The 25388-nt window shown below is 33.1% G+C and overlaps 1 protein-coding gene across 2 annotated transcripts in view; it reads right to left on the reverse strand.

Moving 5' to 3' along the window:
* hps5 (HPS5 biogenesis of lysosomal organelles complex 2 subunit 2) overlaps positions 1-24783 on the reverse strand; it is a 44187-nt gene extending 19404 nt beyond the window's left edge. For both annotated transcript variants that reach the window (XR_015525499.1, NM_001089539.3), the window contains 13 exon segments: positions 24640-24783; positions 22079-22194; positions 21512-21622; positions 16042-16106; positions 15765-15957; positions 13442-13572; positions 11765-11998; positions 10470-10541; positions 9868-9956; positions 8136-8314; positions 7315-7473; positions 4143-4299; positions 1773-1884 (listed from right to left, as the gene is read on the reverse strand). Coding sequence is in view for 1 of the 2 variants with exons in the window: in NM_001089539.3 (NP_001083008.3) it covers positions 1773-1884; positions 4143-4299; positions 7315-7473; positions 8136-8314; positions 9868-9956; positions 10470-10541; positions 11765-11998; positions 13442-13572; positions 15765-15957; positions 16042-16106; positions 21512-21622; positions 22079-22183 (1607 nt within the window). In the remaining variant the exon portion in view is untranslated.
* Between the last annotated feature and the right edge of the window lie 605 nt (positions 24784-25388).

Genomic DNA, 25388 nt, shown 5'->3' on the forward strand with positions numbered 1-25388 from the left:
TCACTGTGTCTGCGTATTTGTGCGAGTGTGTGTTTATTTGTATGTCTTTGTTACAAATGTGTATAACGAGAGAATGTACAGCATAAAAACCAATACACTTGTGGCATGTCCCCAAAAGTGTGTGTATGTTGATGTTTGCATGTGTGTGTATAAGTCTCTGTGTGTCTATGTGTGCTTATTTACTTCCGCAATTTCTGTTTAACAGAGAGCAGATTTCTTCAGCACATTTCTAATCATAACAGTTTTAATAACTCATCTCTAATAACTGATTTAGTTTATCTTTGCCATGATGACAGTAAATAATATTAGACTAGATATTCTTCAAGACACTTCTATACAGCTTAAAGTGACATTTAAAGATGTAACTAGGAGGGATCTTAACATTAACATAGACATAAAAGAAGATATTTGGTCAACAATTTTACAAAAGGTCCATACATCATCTGTATGTGCTCGCCATGGGATTCTACAGTGCAAAGTAGTTCACAGAGTTCACTGGTCTAAGTGTAAACTGGCTCGCATGTTCCCTGCTATTGATCCAACCTGTGACAAATGTCATGCTGAACATGCAAATCTAGTTCACATGTTTTGGACCGGTCCGGCTTTGTTTCCTTTTTGGGAGTCCGTTTTCGATTCATTTTCAGAAATTACATCTATTAATATTGATCCTTCTCCGTTAATTGGCCTGTTTGGAGTTCTTCCCCCTGACTGTGAGTTACCATTTTATTTTTCTGAATTAATAGCTTTTCTGTCATTATTAGCTAGGCGGTGCATTTTGTTGCAGTGGAAGTCTCCTCAACCCCCATCCCATACTCAGTGGATTAAAGATGCCTTATTTTTTGTTAAATTAGAAAAAAATTAAACATAGTCTTCGAGGTTCAGTGGTCAAATTTTCTAATATTTGGTTGCCTTTTTTGGAACATGTCAAATCTCTGAGACTTGAGGCAATTACTGTGGAGTGAATGGTTGCCATTCTTGCATTTTTATTTTGATCTGTGCTTCCAGTTGAGTATTAGTGCTGGTGATATAGCACGAACATACAACTTTTTCTTGACATAAAACCACAAGTTAAGAATGTGCCACCCCCAGCCTATTTAGTTTAATACATTTTCCCTTTTCTCTCGCTTTTTTAAAAATTTCTTTTCTATTTTTTTCTATTTGTTTATTTTATTATTACTGTTTATTTTACTTAATACACCATGCTGTCAACCTCAACGTCTGGTACAGACCTGTTTATATGATCAATTTGAAAATTGATTTATGCACATTATATAGTGTTTATGCATGTCATATACTGTGTGTCGCACAATATGAGGGTTATAGTGTGGTTTATTTATTTATTTATTTTTTATCAATGTTGTACTGTTATATATATATATTTTTTTTTCTGTTTGTACTGTTATTGTCTCTTTTTACTTTGTTAACTGTCAAAAAAATCTAATAAATAAATCTTAAAAAAAAAAAGATTTAACTAGGTTAATTAGGTTAACTATGCAGGTTAGAGTACTTAGGCAAGTTACTGTATAACAATAGTTTGTCATGTAGACTATCGAAACAAAATATAGCTTAAGGGGACTAATAATATTGACCTTAAAATGGTGTTTAAAAAAATAAAAATTAATAAAACAAATAAGACTTTCTCCAGAAGAAAAAATATTATCAGACATGCTGTGAAAGTTTCCTAAATCTGTTAAACAAAGGGGGGCTAATAATTCTGACTTCAACTGTATGTCTCTCTCTCTCTCTGTGTGTTTGCGTGTATGTGTGTGTACCTGTCTCGAACAGCCTGCAGGGCGACTCGTGGAGGTTTTGAGCGGAAAGGCAATGGTAGAAACTGCAAGCCGAGGTCAGACCGGTCGCCCTCTCCACGCACAGACGCAGAGTCTTCAGGAGAGCAGAAACAGAGATGAAAATACAGAAAAGACGCAGAGAAAAGCACAGAATGTTGCATGATAAAAGATGAATGACAAAACCGGATAAAGCAGAGAAATGATTAAACTGCTGCTCGCTCATGTTTTGAAGGTATTTTATTGCACAATATTTGACACAACACACTCACTCACAAACAAATACTGCTGTAAAACCACTTAAAACACATCATTCAAAAGCCCTAAAGGATATTGTGAGTTATAATCAGGCATTAACGAACAGCAATATCTGGGAACAAAATAACGATCTATTAATGTTAGTTGATGTATTTATTAGCAATAACAAACTATGAACAATACATATATTGCAGTATTTATTCAGCATTGTTAAAGCAAGTAAATGAAAATGAAGTCCTTCATTATTAGTTCATGTCAACTCATTTACTGTGCATTAGTTGATGTTAACAAGCATTTTAAATGTGCATTCGTAATTGTTTGATTAATGAATGCTGCATAAATATTGTTCATTATCAGTTCATGATGGTAAATACATGAATTAACATTAACTAAATTATTATTTTAAAGTGTTCCCAATATCTGTCACTTGGTTTTTATTTTGGTTGAAAGCTCCGCACAAAGTAAAATCTCATCGGTCCACATGATGATGAGCATTAAAACTTTATTAAATATGAAATAATACTGATTTCTTTCTGATTGCAGTTTGCTTCAATAAATGGAATTTATTTGTGCACGTTATTTGTAAGGTAAAAATAAGCCTATCAAAATATATGCCCTGCTTCTTTATGACTAATGTTGCAAATCCTATATTAAATAAAATCCAAAATAAAAATAAGGTAAAATAAGAAATCCATTATTATGTTCTTTAAAGGAACGCTTCACCTTTTTTTTTTTAAAGTTATACAGTTGACTTGAACCATTTTTAATACTTTCAGCCGATTTCTTGTTCTTTTAGCTTAGCTTAGCATAATGACTTGAATCGGATTAGACCATTAGCATTTTGTTTAAAATTTTCAAAGAAAAGTTTTCATAATGGGCACGGTGGTTAGCACTGTTGCCTCACAGTAAGAAGGTGGCTGGTTCGAGTCCCGGCTGGGTCAGTCAGCAGTTGATGCCCGTGTTGGTATGGGTTTCCTCCGGGTGCTCTGATTTTCACCACACAAACACTATAGGTGCTATTGGTGAACTGGAAAAACTAAACTGGCCATAGTGTATGAGTGTGTGTGTGTGTGTGTGTACGTGTTTTTGTGACATATCAGGACACAAATCTGTATAATGACATGGGTGTGACACAGGTATTACAAAAAGGAGGTGAAATATGAGGACATTGGTGACGTCCTCATTTCTCAAAATGCTAATAAATCCTAGAGAATGAGTTTAAACAGAGAGTAAAGCTGCACACAGTCTCCTGTGATGGTTGGGTTTAGGGGTTGGTTGAGGGCAATATAATATACAGATTGGACAGTAAAAAAATGAATGGAAACCTATGTAATGTCCCCACTTTTCACAAAAACAAACACGCGTGTGAGTGTGTGAGTGTGTGTGTGTGTGTGTGTGTGTGTGTGTGTGTGTGTGTGTGTGTGTGTGTGTGTGTGTGTGTGTGAGAGAATGCGAGAGTGTATGGGTGTTTCCCAGTATTGGGTTAGGCTGATAGGCCATCCCCTGAGTAAACATATGCTGGAATAGCTGGCGGTTCATTCCGCTGTGGCAACCCCTGATAAATAAGGGACTAAGTTGAATAAAAATGAATGAATAAATGAGTCTTGATAATTGTCCCTTTTAAAGCTCGAGTCTTCTGTAGTTAAATCATGTAATAAAACTGACGGAAAATGAAAAATGACTATTTTCTTGGCCAATATTTTTAGGAAATATACCCTCATTCTGGCGTAATAGTCAAGAAATGCTGTTGCTGTACTGTCCCTTCACCAGGCGGAGTGATATTGCACAATTCAGGAGATCCAGTGGTTTCAGAGGGCACCTTGAATCCATGGAGACTTTGAAACTTTTTTTTTCATAAAAAGGTGGAGTGTTCCTTTAATATTGTGATTAAATCTGGATAACTGAATCAACTAAGAGAAATGTTCACATTTTAACACGCGTTACAAGTTCTGTGCAGTTTTATGCCCTCGTTAATTAAAAAATCCCTTTCTGTTCACTAGTGAAATATAAATCAAGTACTTCCTGTATAAAACTCAAGACTGAGAGAGCCGAACTCTTCTACTTCCCCTTTAGTTTGTAAGTCTCTCTCAGTCTCACCGTTATCCACCTGCTCCTCCTCGGTGAAGCTGAACTCCTTCAACCGCTCCTCCTCGAGCATTGATTGGTTGGCGAGAGAGCTGGCGTCATCGTCTGATTGGCTGCCTCTTCGGCTGATCACGCGGTAGATGCCGCAGTCCAGAACATTAAAGCTCTCCTGTGCAGAGTAGAGAGAGTCAGTTAGCACTTTGAAAAGATATACACAGAACAGTGCAAAAGGCCCACAGTAATATTAGTTGTTTTAATGAGGGTATAAATGGCATTATACATTACTTTTCATTCTATTTATTAAAAACAACCAGAAAGTACAGATTCTAGTTGGATTTTTTGGGTCTAATTGTTTAAGACATATGTAAAAAAAAAAAAGAAGAGCTAGAGAGAGATGGAAGAATGAGTGAAAAATATTGGAGTTGCTTTCTTGGTTAGATCTGCCTTTCTGATAGAGCCGTTGTTAATATTGCCCGAAATAATGAGATTGTATATGCTGAAAAGCACAGACAGGTTTTAATTCGTTGTGTGATTTCTACCTACAAAGCACCAGTGGTGTAAAGTACTTAAGTAAATGGACTTACTTACTTTACTTGAGTATTTTTTTTGGCTACTTTGTACTTGTACTGAGTATTAAAAATATATGCAACTTTTACTCTCTACTTGACTACATTTTTGATTGAATACATGTAGTCTTTACTCCACTACATTTGAACGGACGCTTATAGTTACTCGTTACATTGTGATTGTGCGAGACAAGTCGGCACTGATGACCATCCATGGCCTTATCTGAAAGAAATGTTTTCATTTGCCGATATGCAGAATGGCTCTTACAGGATCCAATGTCTACTTTGTTCGCCACGAAAATAAGTGCTTTTAAGTATTTATCGTAATTTAAGTTTGAGAAAACACTTTGAAGTAAGAGTCTATTTAATGTTACTTTATTGTGAATTAAGTGAATTTAAAACAGTTACTGTTATGGCAAAAAGCACTGTGACATGACATGACTATGTTTTAGCTTGTTTTTTTTGTGCAACGTGAATAAATGTTTTACTGATATTATACATTTTACATCAGGTGCATTTAGCTGTGAGTTTGTGATGTATTTTACATTTAATTTATATGTAGTTTACTAAGTTGCAAAATAACACTGATCCTCTTTGTTTAATTGTTTAATATTAATACAGAGAAAACATCTTAATCAATTGAAAAACTACTCAAAATAAAAGTATTGCCCCCCTTTGAGACGGTGAGGTGAATCACGTGAAAGTCAGCTCTGTTTTTTACTACCTCTTTTTTTTCTAATTGTTTGAGCCATTTTGAAGATTTGAGTTTGAGACTTTTTGTTCTATTTTTTTATCATCTATTTTGTTCTGCCATTTTGAAACATTGAGGTGTTCAATTTAATTTCTATATTAGCAAATAAAACTTTTCTTGGTGTTCTTTGAGCCTACATTCAATTTAAGTTCTTTAAAAATCGGATACTTTAATACTTTTACTCAAGTCTTTTTGGAATTGGTGACTTGTAACTTGTAATGGAGTCATTTTTACAGTAAGGTATCTGTACTTTTACTCAAGTATGGTTTTCAGGTACTCTTTACACCTCTGAAAAGCACCTAATTTGTAATAGTTTTGTTATTCAACATGATAATGATCCCAAACACACTGCTAACGTAATGAAATCATATTTGTAAACAGCTGATGAAACAAAGGTAGTCATGAAAGGGCCTCCACAGAGTCTAGACCTGAACATTATATAGTGTGTATAGGCAATATTATAGGCAGTGTGAGAGTCACCTAGAGAGAAAAAGAAAAAAGAAAACGAGCTAAATCTAAGCAAGAACTTATTTTAAAGTTTATTTATTTTATTTGTAACCCCATGGTGCCTCTATAATATTTTATTTTACAGGTAATCCCATGGTGCCTCAATAATATTCAGGTCTGGACTCTGTGTAGGCCAGTTCATTAATATCAATGTTTATCAGCTGTTTTTTCTCTCTAAATATGATTTCACTTTCACTATTCAGGTTTAGACTGATAGATGATTTTCCCTTCGCTAAGCCCCGCCCTCATTGGTTACTGTTGTTACACCTGTCAAGCTTTCTTGCCTGGCATGTCTATTACAATATGTATGCACCAGTGTCAGTGTCATGATAATTAGTCATTTTTGGTGAACGGGAGAAATATCCGAAAAAGCTAGACAAAAAAAGGACTGCAGTATGCATTACAGGGGTATATTTACAACATAATACACAACGATTTGAAAATAATTGAATCAAAAATGAAGCAAGGTTAGCCTAGTCGCCTCATAGGAGACGTGAAAAACAATCTAATAATAACAATTAAACCGTGATTTCTCTTTTTAGCCAAAAAGCCTGATAGATTAATTGTTGTGCAATGAAATCTAGCGCTACTACCAACGAGGACACACGCATGGACAGAGCTTCTACATCATTCATTCATAGAAAGAACCGCCAGGAAGGGGAAATTGAAGGATTTTTGCTGAATATTAGCATCATTGACACATAACAATGTACAGTACCGATAACTGTCAGTATGTTTGGGTGCTTTTTATACCGTTTCTATTCTAATTTGCAGTTAAGTGAAAAAAATTAATAAATTGAAATGCAAATCAAAGTGTAAATAGCAAAAAGATCAAACCCACTGCAACATCGTCATCAATGTCTAAATCACTAAAAGAAGGACGAAAACATAGGAGAATTGTAGCTCTGACATGGACATGAGGGATATGAATGACTGAAAAACAGCTGCGGGTGAAGTATATTGCTCGTAAGTGCTCAGTTTGTGATCACATCTCGGTTTTGTTCTGTAGATATGTACTTCCAAATATTCGTATCTTGAAACAGATGGAAATATGATTGCTATTAGTATGCCTACTATTGCGAGGGCTTAAACAGAGCAGTGCTCATAATAGAGCGGAAAAAAAGGAAAAAGATAGCTGGGAAACATGACCTGCTTTGTATTTTTCTAAGAAACACAGTTTAGATCTGTTTAGGGTAAGAGTTGTGCGAGTTATTGCCGTCTATCACTGAATGTGTCAGGAATATCGAAAAAATAAAAACTTAACTCCGCTCTTTCCGCTGGCTAAAACAGTTTAATTTAATGAGGGCCCAACCTTTTTTTTTATTTACACAATACTGTATATTTGTGTTTTTGCACTCACATGCGAGGAGATGCTGCTTCTGCGGCTGCTGCAGGCGGAATCCAGAGGCTCCAGTTTGCTGATCACTTCCTCCAGCTGACCAATCAGCTGCTGCTGGGAGGTGGAGTTTAGCTGAGCTTTGAGGTGTTCAAGTCGATCAATGGATAGGGACTTCCTGGCCTGATGAGGAGAGTGAAAGAGAGAGTGTGAGAGAATATAATAAAATCCAGTGTAAAATGTAATGTCTAGTGCTAATAGGAAGTTAAAGGTGCTGTATATAAGTTTTTGAGTCTTTTAAAGCTTAAAAATACCATAATATGCATGCAGATATTTAAGAAACATGATAAGTCAACATACCTTATTTGAAAAACAATACTACATTGAATGTCTGTGTGTTTTGATCTTTATAACCAGCCCACTGCCATTTTAACCAATTAGATTTAAGCACCCCGGATTCTATTGGCAGAAAACAGGGCGTTTCATTTCAGTCTTGAAGGCCAAATCAATGTATGTGGATGTGGCCAAAAATGTGACGATAGTAGCAGCCTTCGAAATGAGATGCGGTTTTATAGTTATAAAAATCCACCAGGTGGTCTTCAATTAGGTGATAATATAAATATTACAAATGTAAATACTTGCTGTCAATCTTAAGGCATGCTCACATCACAATCTGGCAACCTACACTTGCTTCGCATTGTCAGAGGAGGTGTCAGATAGAAAGCCAATACCCTCTCTGACGTTTTGAATTTGGATTGCAATACCTAGTTCAACCACTAGGTCAATACCGCACCATTTAACAGTTTGCATTTTGTGTTTTAAATGTGTTTTGTTTGCATGTGTACTTTGGATGTAGTAATAGCATGCTGAAACATGCAGCAGACAGTGGCGGCTATGGTCCAGTTCTCCCTTTTCATCAGTCGCTCCACACAGCGGTCCGGCGACACCAGCGACATGTGAGACAAATGTCCATCCCCGTGTAGACAAAACAGGTCATTACGGAAAACTGAGATCTCCAACACATCTGCAGAGAGAAGAGGAGAAAAGATTCAATTCATTTAATCATTTTCCTTCGGCTTCTCTATTTTAGAGGTCGCCACAGCGGAATGAACCGCCAACTATTCCAGCATATGTTTTACACAGCGGATGCCCTTCCAGCTGCAACCCAGTACTGGGAAACATCCAGACACTCTCATTCACACACACACACACACACACACACACACACACACACACACACACACACACACACACACACACACACACACACACACACACACACACACACACACACACACACACACACACTACTCATACTGAATTCCCCTATAGTGCATGTGTTTGGACTGTAGGTGAAACCGGATCACCCAGAGAAAACCCACGCTAACACAGGGGGAACATGCAAACTCCACACAGAAATGCCAACTGGCTCAGCCGGGACTCGAACCAGGGACCTTCTTGCTGGGAGGTAACATTGCTAACCACTGAGCCACCGTGCTGCCCCAATTCAATTCAATTCAATTCAATTTAATTCAAATATATCTGTATGCTCTTTGGGTAAAAGATTCATCAAAACAACAACAAAAATCAGTCTAAGGCTTTTAAAAAAATGTAAAAAGCCTTTATTCAGGTATCAGGTTTAGCCATATGAAAAAAGGCTTCTTTAATTTTCCACATTTATCGAGTGCCTTGAACTGATTTTTATATCAGTATAGCGCTTTTCACAAAAATTATTATTTCTAAGCAGCTTTACAAAAGGTGCACATTGTTTTATTACAGTCAAAACTGGAAAAGTTAAGGTTATTAGTTACCTTAACTTATTTATTCGCTAATTACTTTAACTAATGAACTATTAACTAATAGCTTTAAACAGTTATTATATATAAGCATAGTTAACCTGTAGTTATACAGCATATAGGTGATATTAAGTGTATGATGAGGAGATTATACATCACACTTTTTAAGATGTATAAAATTAAGCTTATAGAGTATATATTACACAAATAAAAATATTCTACATTTACGTTTTTCATCTAATTAAGATGATTTAATTAATTAATTATATAGTTGCTAATTTTAAACAAAGTGGTTTTAAAAGGCAGACAACGATCCATGAACTAATAACATCATACAGGCCATACAGTATTTAAAAATATGTATATTATTAGTTTATTGTTGTATTTTTTAATAAATACTATAACTTATTTAAAATTGTATAAAAAATATTCTTTTAAATTTTAGCATAATAATAAATTATAATGAATTATTATTTAATAATGTTTATAGATAAAAATCCAATATTTTATTATAAAAATCTAAAATTTGATAGATTTCCTAAAATAATAGGATTATTTTTATTATTAGTATTATTATTACAGCATCCTTTTTTAAATATTATAAGTTGCAGTATTTAATAATAGATTATTGAAATAATAAAGTTACACATTTATATATGGATTATTACATATTAATACACAGCATATAAACGTTTGAAAAATGTTACTATACATACATGTTTGTGCAATTTCATATTTATGAACACTTCTTATAGGTTGATCACTACTCGTGACCTCTCACCTTTGACCTCTGTCCAGAGCAAAACCTGACCACTGTGTGGAGTGAAGATGTAGATGGCCGAATCCGTCCAGGTGAGCAGATTTTGATCACTAAGAAAGAAAGAAAGAAAGAAAGAAAGAAAAAAAAGAAAGAAAGAAAGAAAGAAGTAAAGAAAGAAGTAAAGAAAGAAAGAAAGAAGTAAAGAAAAAAGTAAAGAAAGAAAGAAAGAAAGAAGTAAAGAAAGAAAGAAAGAAAGAAAGAAAGAAAGAAAGAAAGAAAGAAGTAAAGAAAGAAGTAAAGAAAGAAAGAAAGAAGTAAAGAAAAAAGTAAAGAAAGAAAGAAAGAAAGAAGTAAAGAAAGAAAGAAAGAAAGAAAGAAGTAAAGAAAGAAAGAAAGAAGTAAAGAAAGAAAGAAAGAAAGAAAGAAAGAAAAGAAAGAAAGAAAGAAAGAAAGAAAGAAAGAAGGAAAAAAAAAAACACACACACACACACACACACACACACACACAATTTGGGTTAATGTTGAAAGCTACAAGTTAAATTTTTACCTCAAAACCCTTTCTGAACCTTTATCTTCAGCTTTACTTTAAGGTTTTGTGTTACTAGAGTAAAAACAGTGTTTACCCAAACTGAAGGAGTCTTGGGAAAGCCAGAGACTGTGGATTTGTCTGTGTGGGATTGAAATGTGGCTCATTCCTGTGGAAAAATACACAAAAATCAAGCAGATAAAAAAAAACTAAAAAACTGAGAGCTCAAAGGGACAGTTCACCCAAAAGAGAAAATGCTGCCATCGTTTACTCAGCCTTAACTTGATTATTTCCTCTTTTAAACATAGAAGAAGATATTCGAAAAAAATGTCAGAAACCTGTAACCCTTGACTAAAATACACTACCTGACAAAAGACCTTCATATTACACTGAACTGAACTTCATCTGTAAAAACTGGACTGAAGCAGGTTCAATTTACTAAAACTTCTACACTAAACAGCTTTGACACAATCTAAATTGTAAAAACGTTATAGAAATACTTTGAACTGAATTTAGTGTTTAAAATAAGAAATAAAGATTCTGATGGTATGGGATAAAACTATCACACTTTCACGCTATTGTGATGGCTACTCTAAAAATAATTTGTTTTTAAAATATCAGGGGAGAAAAATAACTACTTTTTTGGGAAATAAACTATATAATAATTAAAACAAGCTATACTGTTGCCCTCAGTAAATAAATAAAGTCTTTTAAATCACATGTAAAAATCAAACAAAAAACTATCATATACCACAGAAATGATATAACAAAAAAATTTAGTACCTTTTAAAACTTGACTTTCCCATGACATTAGCAAAGAAAATAATTTTACAAAATTGGAAGTCAGATTACGTGCCTGTCTTTGAAACCTGGATTAGGAGCTTAAGTTATGTGTTGCCCATGGAAGAAATGAGATATGGGATGGCAAACAAACTAAACATATTTTTTTTTTAAATCTGGAACCCAATTATGTTTTATATCAGTTGTAAATCTTTAAAGGTGGGATTGGTTTGGCATATGTCGAGTTGCGGAGCCTACACGTTTCTCTGTAAACTGTTTTACATTTAATTCTATTTATTTCTCTTACGCTTTCTGGATGATATTGTATTATGTTGTGTCCGACTATTTGTTTATTTTGAAACTCCCTTTGTACACCTTTTTTCGGTCTCTTTTTTTATTCTGTTTATTTCCTTATGCTAAAAACAATCAAAAGACTATTTTAAAAAATAAAACTTGACTTTCCAAACCGCTGTGAACCTTGAAGCCGGTTATCATCCCATGCATACTTGTGAGTAAATAGTGAGTACATGTTCAATTTTAGGTGAACTCTCCCTTTAACTAACAAACACTAGAAGAGGTTTGTGGCTGAGTGTTAAACACACAAACACACACTTGCAAGAGACAAGTGGCAGCGGCGGGACGGCCAGCAGCTGTTTGAACTGGTGTGTGCTCAGGACCTCTCCGCTGAAACTGGCCTCCCATATGCGGGATCCGGGACGAGCACAGAACAGCAGAGGAGCAGGACAACCGACCAGCTGACCACGCTGACCTGCCAGACCCTGAGTGAGGAAACATGCCCCGAACTCTCCGTCCCGCTCCTTATTACCCACACGCCAGAACTTCTCCCTGACAGAGAAAGAGAGAGTGTTTATTTTATTATATATTATTATCGTAATTATGATTATTATTGTTGGGTAACACTTTATTTTAATGGTCTATTTGAGTATTAGTAGTGCTTAATATCAGCTCCTTCAATAGACATTTAACTGACTATAAGAAACTTTGCAATGTCAACTTGCACTTACCCTAACAGTCTACTTATAATCTAATGAGAATTATTTGGCATGTAGATGCAATGTAAATTAAATTCAACAAACAGACCATCAAAATAAAGTGTGACCAATTGGTGTTATAATTGTTGCAATCAATATTGTTATTAACACTACTTTTTATATTGTCTTTTTTGTTTTTACCCTGCTAAGTACACTATGAACCTTTAAAACTATGTTTTCTGAATAAAATGCTGACATGTTCAATACTTATCTCCACCCCTGTCATGCTAATAAAGTATATTTAATTTTATTGAGTGTGTGTGTGTGTGTGTGTGTGTGTGTGTGTGTGTTTATATAGTAAACGCTGTGGTTTGAAATGTTCATATGTTCTTATTTGTTATATTGTTTATTCAAGGTTTAATTGCTTTGATATTTTCTTTTATTGCTATTATATTTTTAGAATTGTCCACTTCAAGCTTTAGCACTATTGTCATGCCAATAAAGCAGTTTTTTAATTGAGTTGAATATATTCAGTCGAAGTCGCCCCGCTATGATTTTATTATTCGCCTAATTAACCTAGTTAAGCCTTTAAATGTCACTTTAAGCTGAATACTAATATCTTGAAGAATATCTAGTCAAATATTATTTACTGTCAGCATGGCAAAGATAAAATAAATCAGTTATTAGAGATGAGTTATTAAAACTACTATGTATAGAAATGTGTTGAAAAAATCTCTCTGTTCAACAGAAATTGGGAAAAATATAAATAAACAAGGGGCTAAAAATTTTGGGGGGCTAATAAACTGTATCATGACTTCAACTGTATATATATATATATATATATATATATATATATATATATATATATATATATATATATACACAAATAGAGAGAAAGAGACAAACCAGTCAGAAACATTATTAAAAAACCATCTGCATGAATGTACATGTATTGAATTTCTCCTTTTATTAATCACACTGGTCTTTTTTCTTATTTGTACATGTATTTATCAAAATTCTTATTGTGTTTTTGTGTTTGTGTGTACTATATAATCACTTTACAAATATATCATTTATGAATATGCAATGCTTTGGCAATATTTGTAAATGCACCTGAATGTGGGAAGTCTCCTGTGCACGCATGCACGAACGAACGCACGCACGCACACACGCACGCACGCACGCACGCACGCACGCACACACGCACGCACACACGCACGCACACACGCACGCACACACGCACGCACGCACACACACACGCACACACGCACACATACACACACACACACACACACACCTCTCTGTGTCACACAGGTAGCAGCGGCTGAGGGACGAGATCACCAGGTGTCCATCAGTGTATCCAAGCTGAACCACGCGGGAATCCACTGTGGTGACGGTCTGAACTGGGAAGATCACAAACGCTGAGCCCTGATTAGAAGTAAAAAAGGACAGAGAGAGAAAGAGATGGCTATTCTTAAAAAGGAGAATCAGCACATTAGTACAAGACTGAGGTAATGATGCTGAAAATTCAGCTCTTCATCACAGAAATAAATTGTCTTGAAGCACAAATGAAACCAAAACAAAGCATACAGATTTAGCTAGCTCACATCACTAGTTTTGTGGTTAACAATTCTTCTGTGCATGTCATTAAGAGAAAAAAACATTTGCCGCTGCAATCTAAAATTGAAATCTGAAAATGCACTTCCTGTTTGTTTTCAGTTTAATTCTCAGATAAGGTCTTTCTGAGGTATTGGACGGGGCTAACATACTGAAACACGCCCCCTGCAGCTGTCAGTTTTAACAACAAGCAGAAATGGTGAGCAGTGGTCCGTTCTTCGTACGTGGATTACTCAGTTAGCTGGATTTAGTACGATTTGACATGATACAGGATCGTTTTGTTGTTCAAAACTGATCTGAGAGTTGTTATTATAGCAACAGCTCTGGAAGCTCAAACCTGGTCAGGAGCAGGCTCATTTCATATATACAGGATTAGATCGGGTCAGTTCAAGCAAAGAAAATACTGAAACTATGTACCAAATTCTGATATTAAGTAGTAGTTATATACACTTGGGAAAATAGTAGATATTTTAACCATATATATATATATATATATAAAGTTACATATATACATATATATATTAATAAAACGTATGCAATCTGCACCCCCGAAAGAACAAATGAAAGAACAAAGACTGCCACCTGCTGGTGCAAAGAGAAAACTTATTGATATGAACTTTTTAGATCGCTTTAGTCCAATTTGAGTATGATAATAGACACAACATGTGACTTTTTTTTAAAAAGCAATGATCCATTTATGCAGTCATGAACATGTTTTGACAGTTAATATGGCGGTGATTTGATGCTTCAAAAAAGTTGCAGACGCCTTTACCAATGTCAAAACACTTTTGTAAACATCCAGGTATTCTATAATAAGGAAAAATGGCTATAACAGTAAAACTAAATCAATTGCTCTTGACACATGAAAGGGCCAAACATGCAGCCCACAACAAGGTGTAAAGTTATTGCGTATCATATTTAACAAACCGTTTACTACGAATTTTAATGTCATTTTGCTCACATGGAAAAATAAATATTAATCCGATGATGTCATTATGCTGCAATATAAATGAAAAAAAAAAAAATATATATATATATATATATATATATATATATATTTTTTTTTTATTAAATTATATGTATTATTATTAAATATTATGTATTTGATGTCCATTGTAATGGATGCAGGGTCTGAAGGGGTTAAACAGAAATTGGGGGAAAAAAATAAACAGGGGGCCGAATAATTCAGGGTTGCTAATAATTCTGACTTCAACTGTATAAGACAAAGTTGCATATAAAAAATAAATAAAATTAATTATACTAATAACGACCAGTAAGATAAAGATCACAGAGAAAAAACAAAAAAGAATAAATAAAGCAATACAGTGACTTCTGAAGATAATCAAATATAATAATAATAATAATAATAATTATTATTATTATTATTATTATAATAATAACAGTTCACAGGGTTAGATTGCATGATCCCATTTCCTGTTAATCTAGTATAAGTTTTCTTAAACAGCACAAATAAATACATCCTTAGTGAGTAGAAAGACTTCATTTTAAAAAACATTGAATCATATGTCAATGGAAAAGATCACATACATTGTCAAAAAGAAACTAAATGTGCTTGAAGATATCTGGAGACCTTTTAATAACTTCCTAAAGTACAATGTAAATGTTGACAGTCTGCTACAACAAGAACAAGCTTAGGAATATGGGAAGTCTCATGGTCTAAACAGACTCAGGAAACACTCTCTACCTGATTTAAACAAATTCCCTTTTTTATTATTTTTTTATTATTATTAAATTTATTTATTTGTTTGTTTATTTATTTTTATTTAATTATTTTTTTTCTTTTTTTAGGGGAATGGGTTGTTGGGAGGGAGAATGGGGGGTGAAAAGTTTGCTGTGCCTTCATGATTATTATTCTGTAATTGTGTAATCTGTTGTGATATGCAAATTGACAAAAAGTAATAAATATATTGTACAAAAAAAAAACATTGAATAATCCAACAACCCCAAGTTTGTAATTGTATCATCTACATGACTTTTTGTACCTTGCCGAGTTTAGATGACCCAGCCCGGACGCAGGACACCTTCCCACCCATATCTCCAGCAAACACCCGGAGGGCCACGGTGTCCCAGCACAGGGATGTTACGGTCACTCCACGGTGCTCCCAAGACACAGAGGCGCGTTCCGGACGTCCACGGCGCTCCAGATGAAGCTCCCACACCACCACCAAACCCTGACTAAGGAAAACACACAACAGAAGAGTCCAGACTGGAGAACACAGACTCCTGGAGAACATGTACATGAAGGATTAAGAGGAATACCTGGTGGCCACAGCGATGAAGTCCTCATCATGAGGGCAGCAGGAGACCTGCGTGATGGAGCCTTCCTGGAAAAGATGAAAAAAAAAACAAACAAGGGATTTTAGTTTACACTTTTTATTGTTTTTGCCATATTTTTTTTATTTTCATCGACACTTTGCAAATATATTTGTTTTACAACAATGATCTGTGTGCATTTACACCGTATACAAAATAAAAGGATATGTATATATTTTAAAAACTACTTAAAAACAACTAAATGCTCCTCCTTTTTTGGTTAAATCCATTTAAATGTGACTATTATAGTCATACTGAGTTCAAGGTCCAACAAACGTGTACTGAAGTGTATCAGTACAGATCTGTGAGACTGGAACTGCATTGTCCACACAAAAATTATTCATCAACTTCTTCCTCTGTTAATTCCACATCTCTGATGTAACCGATGAAAGGACTCCACACGTTTTCGAATACATGCTGTTTAGCTTTTAGTATGCAAGTTATCTTTTCTAATGGCAGACTTGACAACATCTGTCTTATCCATTGAGTAGTGTTTGGTCTTTGCATATTTGTCCATAGCAAAGCTTCATATCTTTTAGCATAAAGTAAGCTGAGGTCTATAAATACTTGTTTGCTTCTATAATTTGCGTTCTCTGGGTATACACTTTCATGTTTTTATAACATGAATTTGTTTTTGTCATTTTTATGCTCTCTGTCATTTTTTTTTTCATGCATCTGTATTCTGTATTTTGTTCATACCATTATTTATTTTATGCATCTGTATTCTGTATTTTGTTCATACCATTATTTATTTTATGCATCTGTATTCTGTATTTTGTTCATATCATAATTTTTTCATGCATCTGTATTCTGTATTTTGTTCATACCATTATTTATTTTATGCATCTGTATTCTGTATTTTGTTCATATCATTATTTTTTCATGCACCTGTATTCTGTATTTTGTTCATACCATTATTTTTTTCATGCACCTGTATTCTGTATTTTGTTTATATCATTATTTTTTTCATGCATCTGTATTCTGTATTTTGTTCATACCATTATTTTTTTCATGCATCTGTATTCTGTATTTTGTTCATATCATAATTTTTTCATGCATCTGTATTCTGTATTTTGTTCATATCATAATTTTTTCATGCATCTGTATTCTGTATTTTGTTCATACCATTATTTATTTTATGCATCTGTATTCTGTATTTTGTTCATATCATTATTTTTTCATGCACCTGTATTCTGTATTTTGTTTATATCATTATTTTTTCATGCATCTGTATTCTGTATTTTGTTCATACCATTATTTTTTTCATGCACCTGTATTCTGTATTTTGTTCATATCATTATTTTTTCATGCATCTGTATTCTGTATTTTGTTCATATCATTATTTTTTTCATGCATCTGTATTCTGTATTTTGTTCATATCATAATTTTTTCATGCATCTGTATTCTGCATTTTGTTCATACAATTATTTTTTTCATGCACCTGTATTCTGTATTTTGTTCATATCATAATTTTTTTCATGCATCTGTATTCTGTATTTTGTTCATATCATAATTTTTTCATGCATCTGTATTCTGTATTTTGTTCATATCATTATTTTTTCATGCATCTGTATTTTGTTCATATCATTATTTTTTCATGCATCTGTATTCTGTATTTTGTTCATACCATTATTTTTTTCATGCATCTGTATTCTGTATTTTGTTCATATCATAATTTTTTCATGCATCTGTATTCTGCATTTTGTTCATACAATTATTTTTTTCATGCATCTGTATTCTGTATTTTGTTCATACCATTATTTTTTCATGCACCTGTATTCTGTATTTTGTTCATACCATTATTTTTTCATGCACCTGTATTCTGTATTTTGTTCATACCATTATTTTTTCATGCATCTGTATTCTGTATTTTGTTCATACCATTATTTTTTTCATGCATCTGTATTCTGTATTTTGTTCATATCATTATTTTTTCATGCATCTGTATTTTGTTTATATCATTATTTTTTTCATGCATCTGTATTCTGTATTTTGTTCATACCATTATTTTTTTCATGCACCTGTATTCTGTATTTTGTTCATACCATTATTTTTTCATGCACCTGTATTCTGTATTTTGTTCATATCATTATTTTTTCATGCATCTGTATTCTGCATTTTGTTCATATCGTAATTTTTTCATGCATCTGTATTCTGCATTTTGTTCATAACATTATTTTTTCATGCATCTGTATTCTGTATTTTGTTCATATCATTATTTTTTTCATGCATCTGTATTCTGTATTTTGTTCATATCATAATTTTTTCATGCATCTGTATTCTGCATTTTGTTCATAACATTATTTTTTCATGCATCTGTATTCTGTATTTTGTTCATATCATTATTTTTTTCATGCACCTGTATTCTGTATTTTGTTCATACCATTATTTTTTTCATGCACCTGTATTCTGTATTTTGTTCATATCATTATTTTTTCGTGCACCTGTATTCTGTATTTTGTTCATATCATTATTTTTTCATGCACCTGTATTCTGTATTTTGTTCATACCATTATTTTTTTCATGCACCTGTATTCTGTATTTTGTTCATATCATATTTTTTTCATGCATCTGTATTCTGTATTTTGTTCATATCATAATTTTTTCATGCATCTGTATTCTGCATTTTGTTCATAACATTATTTTTTCATGCATCTGTATTCTGTATTTTGTTCATATCATAATTTTTTCATGCATCTGTATTCTGCATTTTGTTCATAACATTATTTTTTCATGCATCTGTATTCTGTATTTTGTTTATATCATTATTTTTTTCATGCATCTGTATTCTGTATTTTGTTCATACCATTATTTTTTTCATGCACCAGTATTCTGTATTTTGTTCATACCATTATTTTTTCATGCACCTGTATTCTGTATTTTGTTCATATCATAATTTTTTCATGCATCTGTATTCTGCATTTTGTTCATATCGTAATTTTTTCATGCATCTGTATTCTGCATTTTGTTCATAACATTATTTTTTCATGCATCTGTATTCTGTATTTTGTTCATATCATAATTTTTTCATGCATCTGTATTCTGTATTTTGTTCATACCATTATTTTTTTCATGCATCTGTATTCTGTATTTTGTTCATACCATTATTTTTTTCATGCACCTGTATTCTGTATTTTGTTCATACCATTATTTTTTTCATGCACCTGTATTCTGTATTTTGTTCATATCATTATTTTTTTCATGCACCTGTATTCTGTATTTTGTTCATATCATTATTTTTTCATGCATCTGTATTCTGTATTTTGTTCATACCATTATTTTTTTCATGCATTTGTATTCTGTATTTTGTTCATATCATATTTTTTTCATGCATCTGTATTCTGTATTTTGTTCATACCATTATTTATTTTATGCATCTGTATTCTGTATTTTGTTCATATCATTATTTTTTCATGCATCTGTATTCTGTATTTTGTTCATATCATTATTTTTTCATGCATCTGTATTCTGTATTTTGTTCATACCATTATTTATTTTATGCATCTGTATTCTGCATTTTGTTCATACCATTATTTTTTCATGCATCTGTATTCTGTATTTTGTTCATACCATTATTTTTTTCATGCATCTGTATTCTGCATTTTGTTCATACCATTATTTTTTCATGCATCTGTATTTTGTTTATATCATTATTTTTTTCATGCACCTGTATTCTGTATTTTGTTCATATCATTATTTTTTTCATGCATCTGTATTCTGTATTTTGTTCATATCATTATTTTTTCATGCATCTGTATTCTGTATTTTGTTCATACCATTATTTATTTTATGCATCTGTATTCTGTATTTTGTTCATACCATTATTTTTTTCATGCATCTGTATTCTGTATTTTGTTCATATCATAATTTTTTCATGCACCTGTATTCTGTATTTTGTTCATACCATTATTTTTTTCATGCATCTGTATTCTGTATTTTGTTCATATCATTATTTTTTCATGCATCTGTATTTTGTTAATATCATTATTTTTTTCATGCATCTGTATTCTGTATTTTGTTCATACCATTATTTTTTCATGCACCTGCATTTATTTTTATGCAACTATTTTTCATGCACCTGTATTTTGTTTTTTAATGCAATTATTTTTTCATGCACCTGCTTTTTGTATTTTTTTCATGCAATTATTTTTTCATGCACCTGTCAATATAGATTTTTTGGTCTTTTTGGTTTTCATACCATTCAACTTTCTTTCTTTTATTCATTTTAATGAAAATAAAAACATCCAAAATACACTATTCAAACACATATATCTTTCTTCTAAATAGCATCATAAACCTGCATTGCATTTACATATCTTTTTATTCACATCTATATTCTGAAGGTATTTATACTGATATGTTCATATATAATTTGCCTGATTATATACAGCATTTTATTTTACTATAACTGTGATTTTCTCTTTGAATTAAGAAGGGATTGAAAGATATCACAAACACTCCTTTATAAAAATCTCTGACTTTGACTGCATGAAAAATAGCACATATTTAATTAAACGATGCCTTATTTGCATTTTGAATTTTTTTTTAAACTAAAATAAAATAATGCATAATCCACTGTAAATGTGACTATGAGATTCATATTTATATATAACATTTTATATTATATATTTATATAATAATCATAAATCAAAAAATTTAAAGTTTATGGAGCAACAATATCCTCAATATAGATTATTAACGGATGCCATGTTTTGTAACATTTTCTAGTAGATCCTCTGAGAGAACATCATGAGTTCCTTTTTTTACCCTATTCACCTGAAGTGTCTTGCTTTAAGAATAATTTAAGAAGCATCCATAGACAATCAAGTCCCTCAATCTGGTGCTCCTGTTTTCTTTTATTAACATGCACACTTATTGCTTTCCTTCTACTTGGCAACCTAGCAAAAACACTTTTCATGTGTCAAAGCAGAGCATGATGTAAGTGAAAGCTGATCCTGATACAATGTACTCTGCATGCTGCTGTAATGCACACCCGTGCCAATAAAACACAGGAAGAACCAAAAATTAGCCATTTAGACCGTAACATTGCAGTGTTTATAATTGATTAAACGACTAATCTATGCGCATTGTTATTGTTTATTTATTAATATCTCTCCTCTGATTGGTGTTAGGGGCATGAGGGTGGGGCAACCTGTCACTCAAATTAGATCCACCAATAACAAACATAAAAAATGCAAGATATAATAAAAATAAACATTTCCCCTCTTTCGAGAAGCAATTTTTCAGGATTATATTCATCACAATAGAGCTGACATGAAACCCACAAATGCAAATACACTAATATCTACTAGATAACACTGGAGGGCAGTGTTTGAGCCCTCCTGATAGTCCTGTGCATCATTTTAGTTGGTAAATGTGTGAAAAGAGAACTGTGAAATGTGTTAGCTGTACGTACTTTGTGTGTGAGAATGAGTTTCTGCTTCCAGCCGTCTCTTTGGATGAGGTGAAGTCCTCCAGCAGATGTGCCCAAAGCCAGCCACTTTCTGGACACTGACAGACATGTACACTGCGGGACAGAGACCGAACATGAGATCAGATTAGATTATAGGAAAGTGAGTCTCGCTAAATTAAATTAAATTAAAATTCAACAGGATCATGTCCAGGTCATATTTTACTTTTTTTCTGAAAGAAAATGGATATAAGTATCAGTTTTGCTTTGTGCTCTCTCTCTAAAATTAATAACCATCTGCTTAGTTTTAGGAATATTAATAATTACTTTTCAAGTGCCTTGGACTTATGATTTTTTTTGTTTAACTGTTAAGACCCAACTATGTCTGTCAGATTCAATCATTCGTGGAATATTTCTTACAGCAGGAAATCAAATAAACAGAACAGAAACTGAGAAACGCTCGCTGAAAGGTAAACAACACAAACTGCGATTCAGGTCAGTTTGAATAACCCAAAGCGATCGCCATAAAAACTTATCACAACAGTAAACTGTGGCGGTAAATGTGCGGTTTACTTTGATGCGTCCGGAGTCCAGTCGCAGGGCAGAAAGCAGGGGGTCCAGACAGTCAAACTCTGCCAGGACGTGAGTGCAGGACTCCACAGGAACCACAGGAATCATCCTGCACCGGTCTGAGAGGAAACAACAGTAACATTCACTTTTTTAATGGGGAACGGTTATACATGCAGCCTGCAGACAGAACTAATAAATGCATGCCAAAGCACATATTTGAACAGAATATGCATGCTTGAATGAGCAAGCAGTTAGAAAAATAGATGCACATCGTGACCAAAAACATATCAATAGTCAAACAGCATCACACTGTACATTTAGTGATTCACAAGTGTTTATTTATGGTTGTGATTTGCTTTATGCAGGGTTTATGCAGGTTTCACCATGTTAAATTTAAGAGACATTTTTAGGACTATTATGAAAAGGATTTTTTTCGAATATTCATTGGAAAAGATTTTCACTTGCCCTATCAAAAAATTATTATAATTGAATATGTTTAATAATACAATTATAATAATAATAATTATTATTATTATTAATTTAATAATACATTTAATAAAATGTAATAATACATAATATTTTAACAATACATATAATAATTTAATAATAAAAATATATATTTATATTTTATTATTTTTATATTTTTAATAAAAAAATATTTAATTATTTTCCATATTGTTTGTCTATTTATTATTATTTTCATGCTATCTCATGTGTAAATCTTTGTGTAAATATTTGTGATATTTTACCTTAATATTTATATAATTATGTAGTGTAAAATTATTCATTCATTTTCTTTTCGGGTTAGTCCATTAATTATTCAGGGGTCACCACAGTGGAATGAACCACCAACTTATCCAGCATATGTTTTACACAGCGGATCCTACGGTGGCCGAGAGAGCGTAACGCGCTGCAATTTAAGAAAGCACATGCAATTACAAATAAACACCAGCAAATAAAGAGACGATCTTCATCAATTTGACAGCACACGTGTTGCAAATTGGTCGCAACACAAACAACTGAAGAAGCGCACTGCAAATTGGTCACAACACTTGCAAATATCCAACTAGCACAATGGAAATGTTTCAAGGCGACCCAAAAAACATGTCCAACCCTGCTAAGATATAGATGTTATGTCGTTTAATCAGGATATTAAAATAAACGAAAAACAACTTGCATGTTTCTTCAGTTACTGTTGTGCTCAATTTGCAACACGTGTGCTGTCAAACTGAAAAGATCGTTTCTTTATTTACAGGTGTTTTTTGTAATTGCATGTGCTTTCTTAAATTGCAGCGCGTTAATCTCTCTCGGCCAACCCAGCACTGGGAAACACGCATACACTCTTGCATTCACACAATTTAGTTTATCCAATTCACCAATATCGCATGTGTTTGGACTGTGGGGGGAACTAGAGCACCCGGAAATAACCCACGCCAACACGAGGAGAACATGCAAACTCCACACAGAAATGCTAACTGACCCAGACGGAGCTCGAACCAGCAACCTTCTTGCTGTGAGGGGACAGTGCTAACCACTGAGCCACAGTTGTCAGCCCGTATATAATTACATCTTCCTGATAATTTCTTGTTTAATAAATTGTATCAGTGCGTGTTTTTATGGCATGTTTCATATATCTATATGTATCAATATTATGTATATTGTACTTACTGTGTTATTTACTGTCTGATCTAGGATGAACTTACTAAAGGAAGAAATAAAAAGAAAAGAAAATTTCTGGGTAAACTATCCCTTACGTAAAATAATACCCAAAAATGCATCCGTAGCAGGCAGCGAAGTGAACTCAATATGTATTAAGACACATCCCTACTTAGTGTCATATGATTCCAGGGAAATCCAATTGAAAAAAGCATGACTATCACTGCAAGTGCTTTATCCATTCTCTTTTCTAAAGACATTATTTATTTAAATTACATAACTGTGTCAACAATAAAAAGACAAAACAAAACAAAAATGGGTGACTTGAAAAGTATTTTGGGAACTTTTAGTTTATATTGTTTTTCACACATTGAGTCAGCATAAAAACACATACTTTTAGCAGCACACAATTATAACAGTTACATACACACACTATTTACGACTTCCGCTTCTTTTAAAACACATTATACGTGTCTTTAACAAACCCTTCATAAAAGTGAACTTTGAAAAGTTTATAAATCAAAGTGACGCGTTAGCCGATTAGCATGACTGTCAATCACGAGACCTGAGTTTAGCACTCACCAAAACACCATAAAACATCAAATAAACCTAATTTCGTTGGAGTTTATAATCGAGTTGTGTCGTAAAAACAGTTTAGCAAAAGCACAAGTTGATCCTGAGCTGGAAATGTCGGTACTTTCACTGTCCTCAACGTTTTGGTTTCTATTTCTCCTCTTCTTGAATAACTCCTTGTTAACGTTACGCGTTTGAAATCATTTACAAGTATGTTTAACGGTTATTTACTCTATAAATAAGAAGATAAACTTATTTAAGTTGATAAATGTGTCACCTCATGCACTTCAATTGAGTATTTAACATGGATTTAAGACGTATAAATCGGGTTTTACCTCCTCCTGAGCTCCAGACGCATTTAAATCGGCGAAATATCCAGAAACGTAGTAAAAACGAGTCATATAGTGTGTAAACTGATGGTCGTGTGTGTTTGTGCCCGCTGCAATTCCTGTAGTGTGTTTGACAGCTGACTGAAAACTGACCGGGGCTACTTTCCTATTGCGTTCTACTCACTGTGATGCGCAAGGATACACGCTAGCCTAGGGAACTACTTCTGACGCCTTCCCTCATTACTTTTCCGTCGAGTAGTTAGTTTAATATTTAATAAAGCAGTACTGACAAACGATTATTTGAGATTAATCGCATTTAATATGTATGTTTGTGTTTACCTAATATATATAATTATTACACACATACAGTATTTAAATAGGTTAAATATTTGGGGGTAGCTAAAGCATGAATACTGCTTGCGAGTTCTCTCAGATTTACTGTAGTATTATTAGGGAAGGGTTTGAGTAAAATGTTGTTTTATTTTATAATGATGTAAGAACCCTTTCATACACATTTCAAATAAAAATACTGTAATTTCGAGGGGTTTTTTTTCATTCACAAAATGGTCAGAATAACAACTACACTGTAAAGAATGCACAATCTATTTGTGTTGGCACGACTTAAAGAAATTAAGTTGGGTTTACTTTACACAAATTTAAGTGGATTGAACATAAAACAATTAATTTGTCAAAAAATACCTCATGTATTGTGTTCTTTCAGCTCCTTTTTTATAAGTAGTTTGATTAAACAGTAA

The sequence above is a fragment of the Danio rerio genome, chromosome 25 (genome assembly GCF_052040795.2).
Source record: "Danio rerio strain M-AB ecotype USA chromosome 25, GRCz13ab, whole genome shotgun sequence".
NCBI classification, from domain to species: Eukaryota; Metazoa; Chordata; class Actinopteri; order Cypriniformes; family Danionidae; genus Danio; species Danio rerio.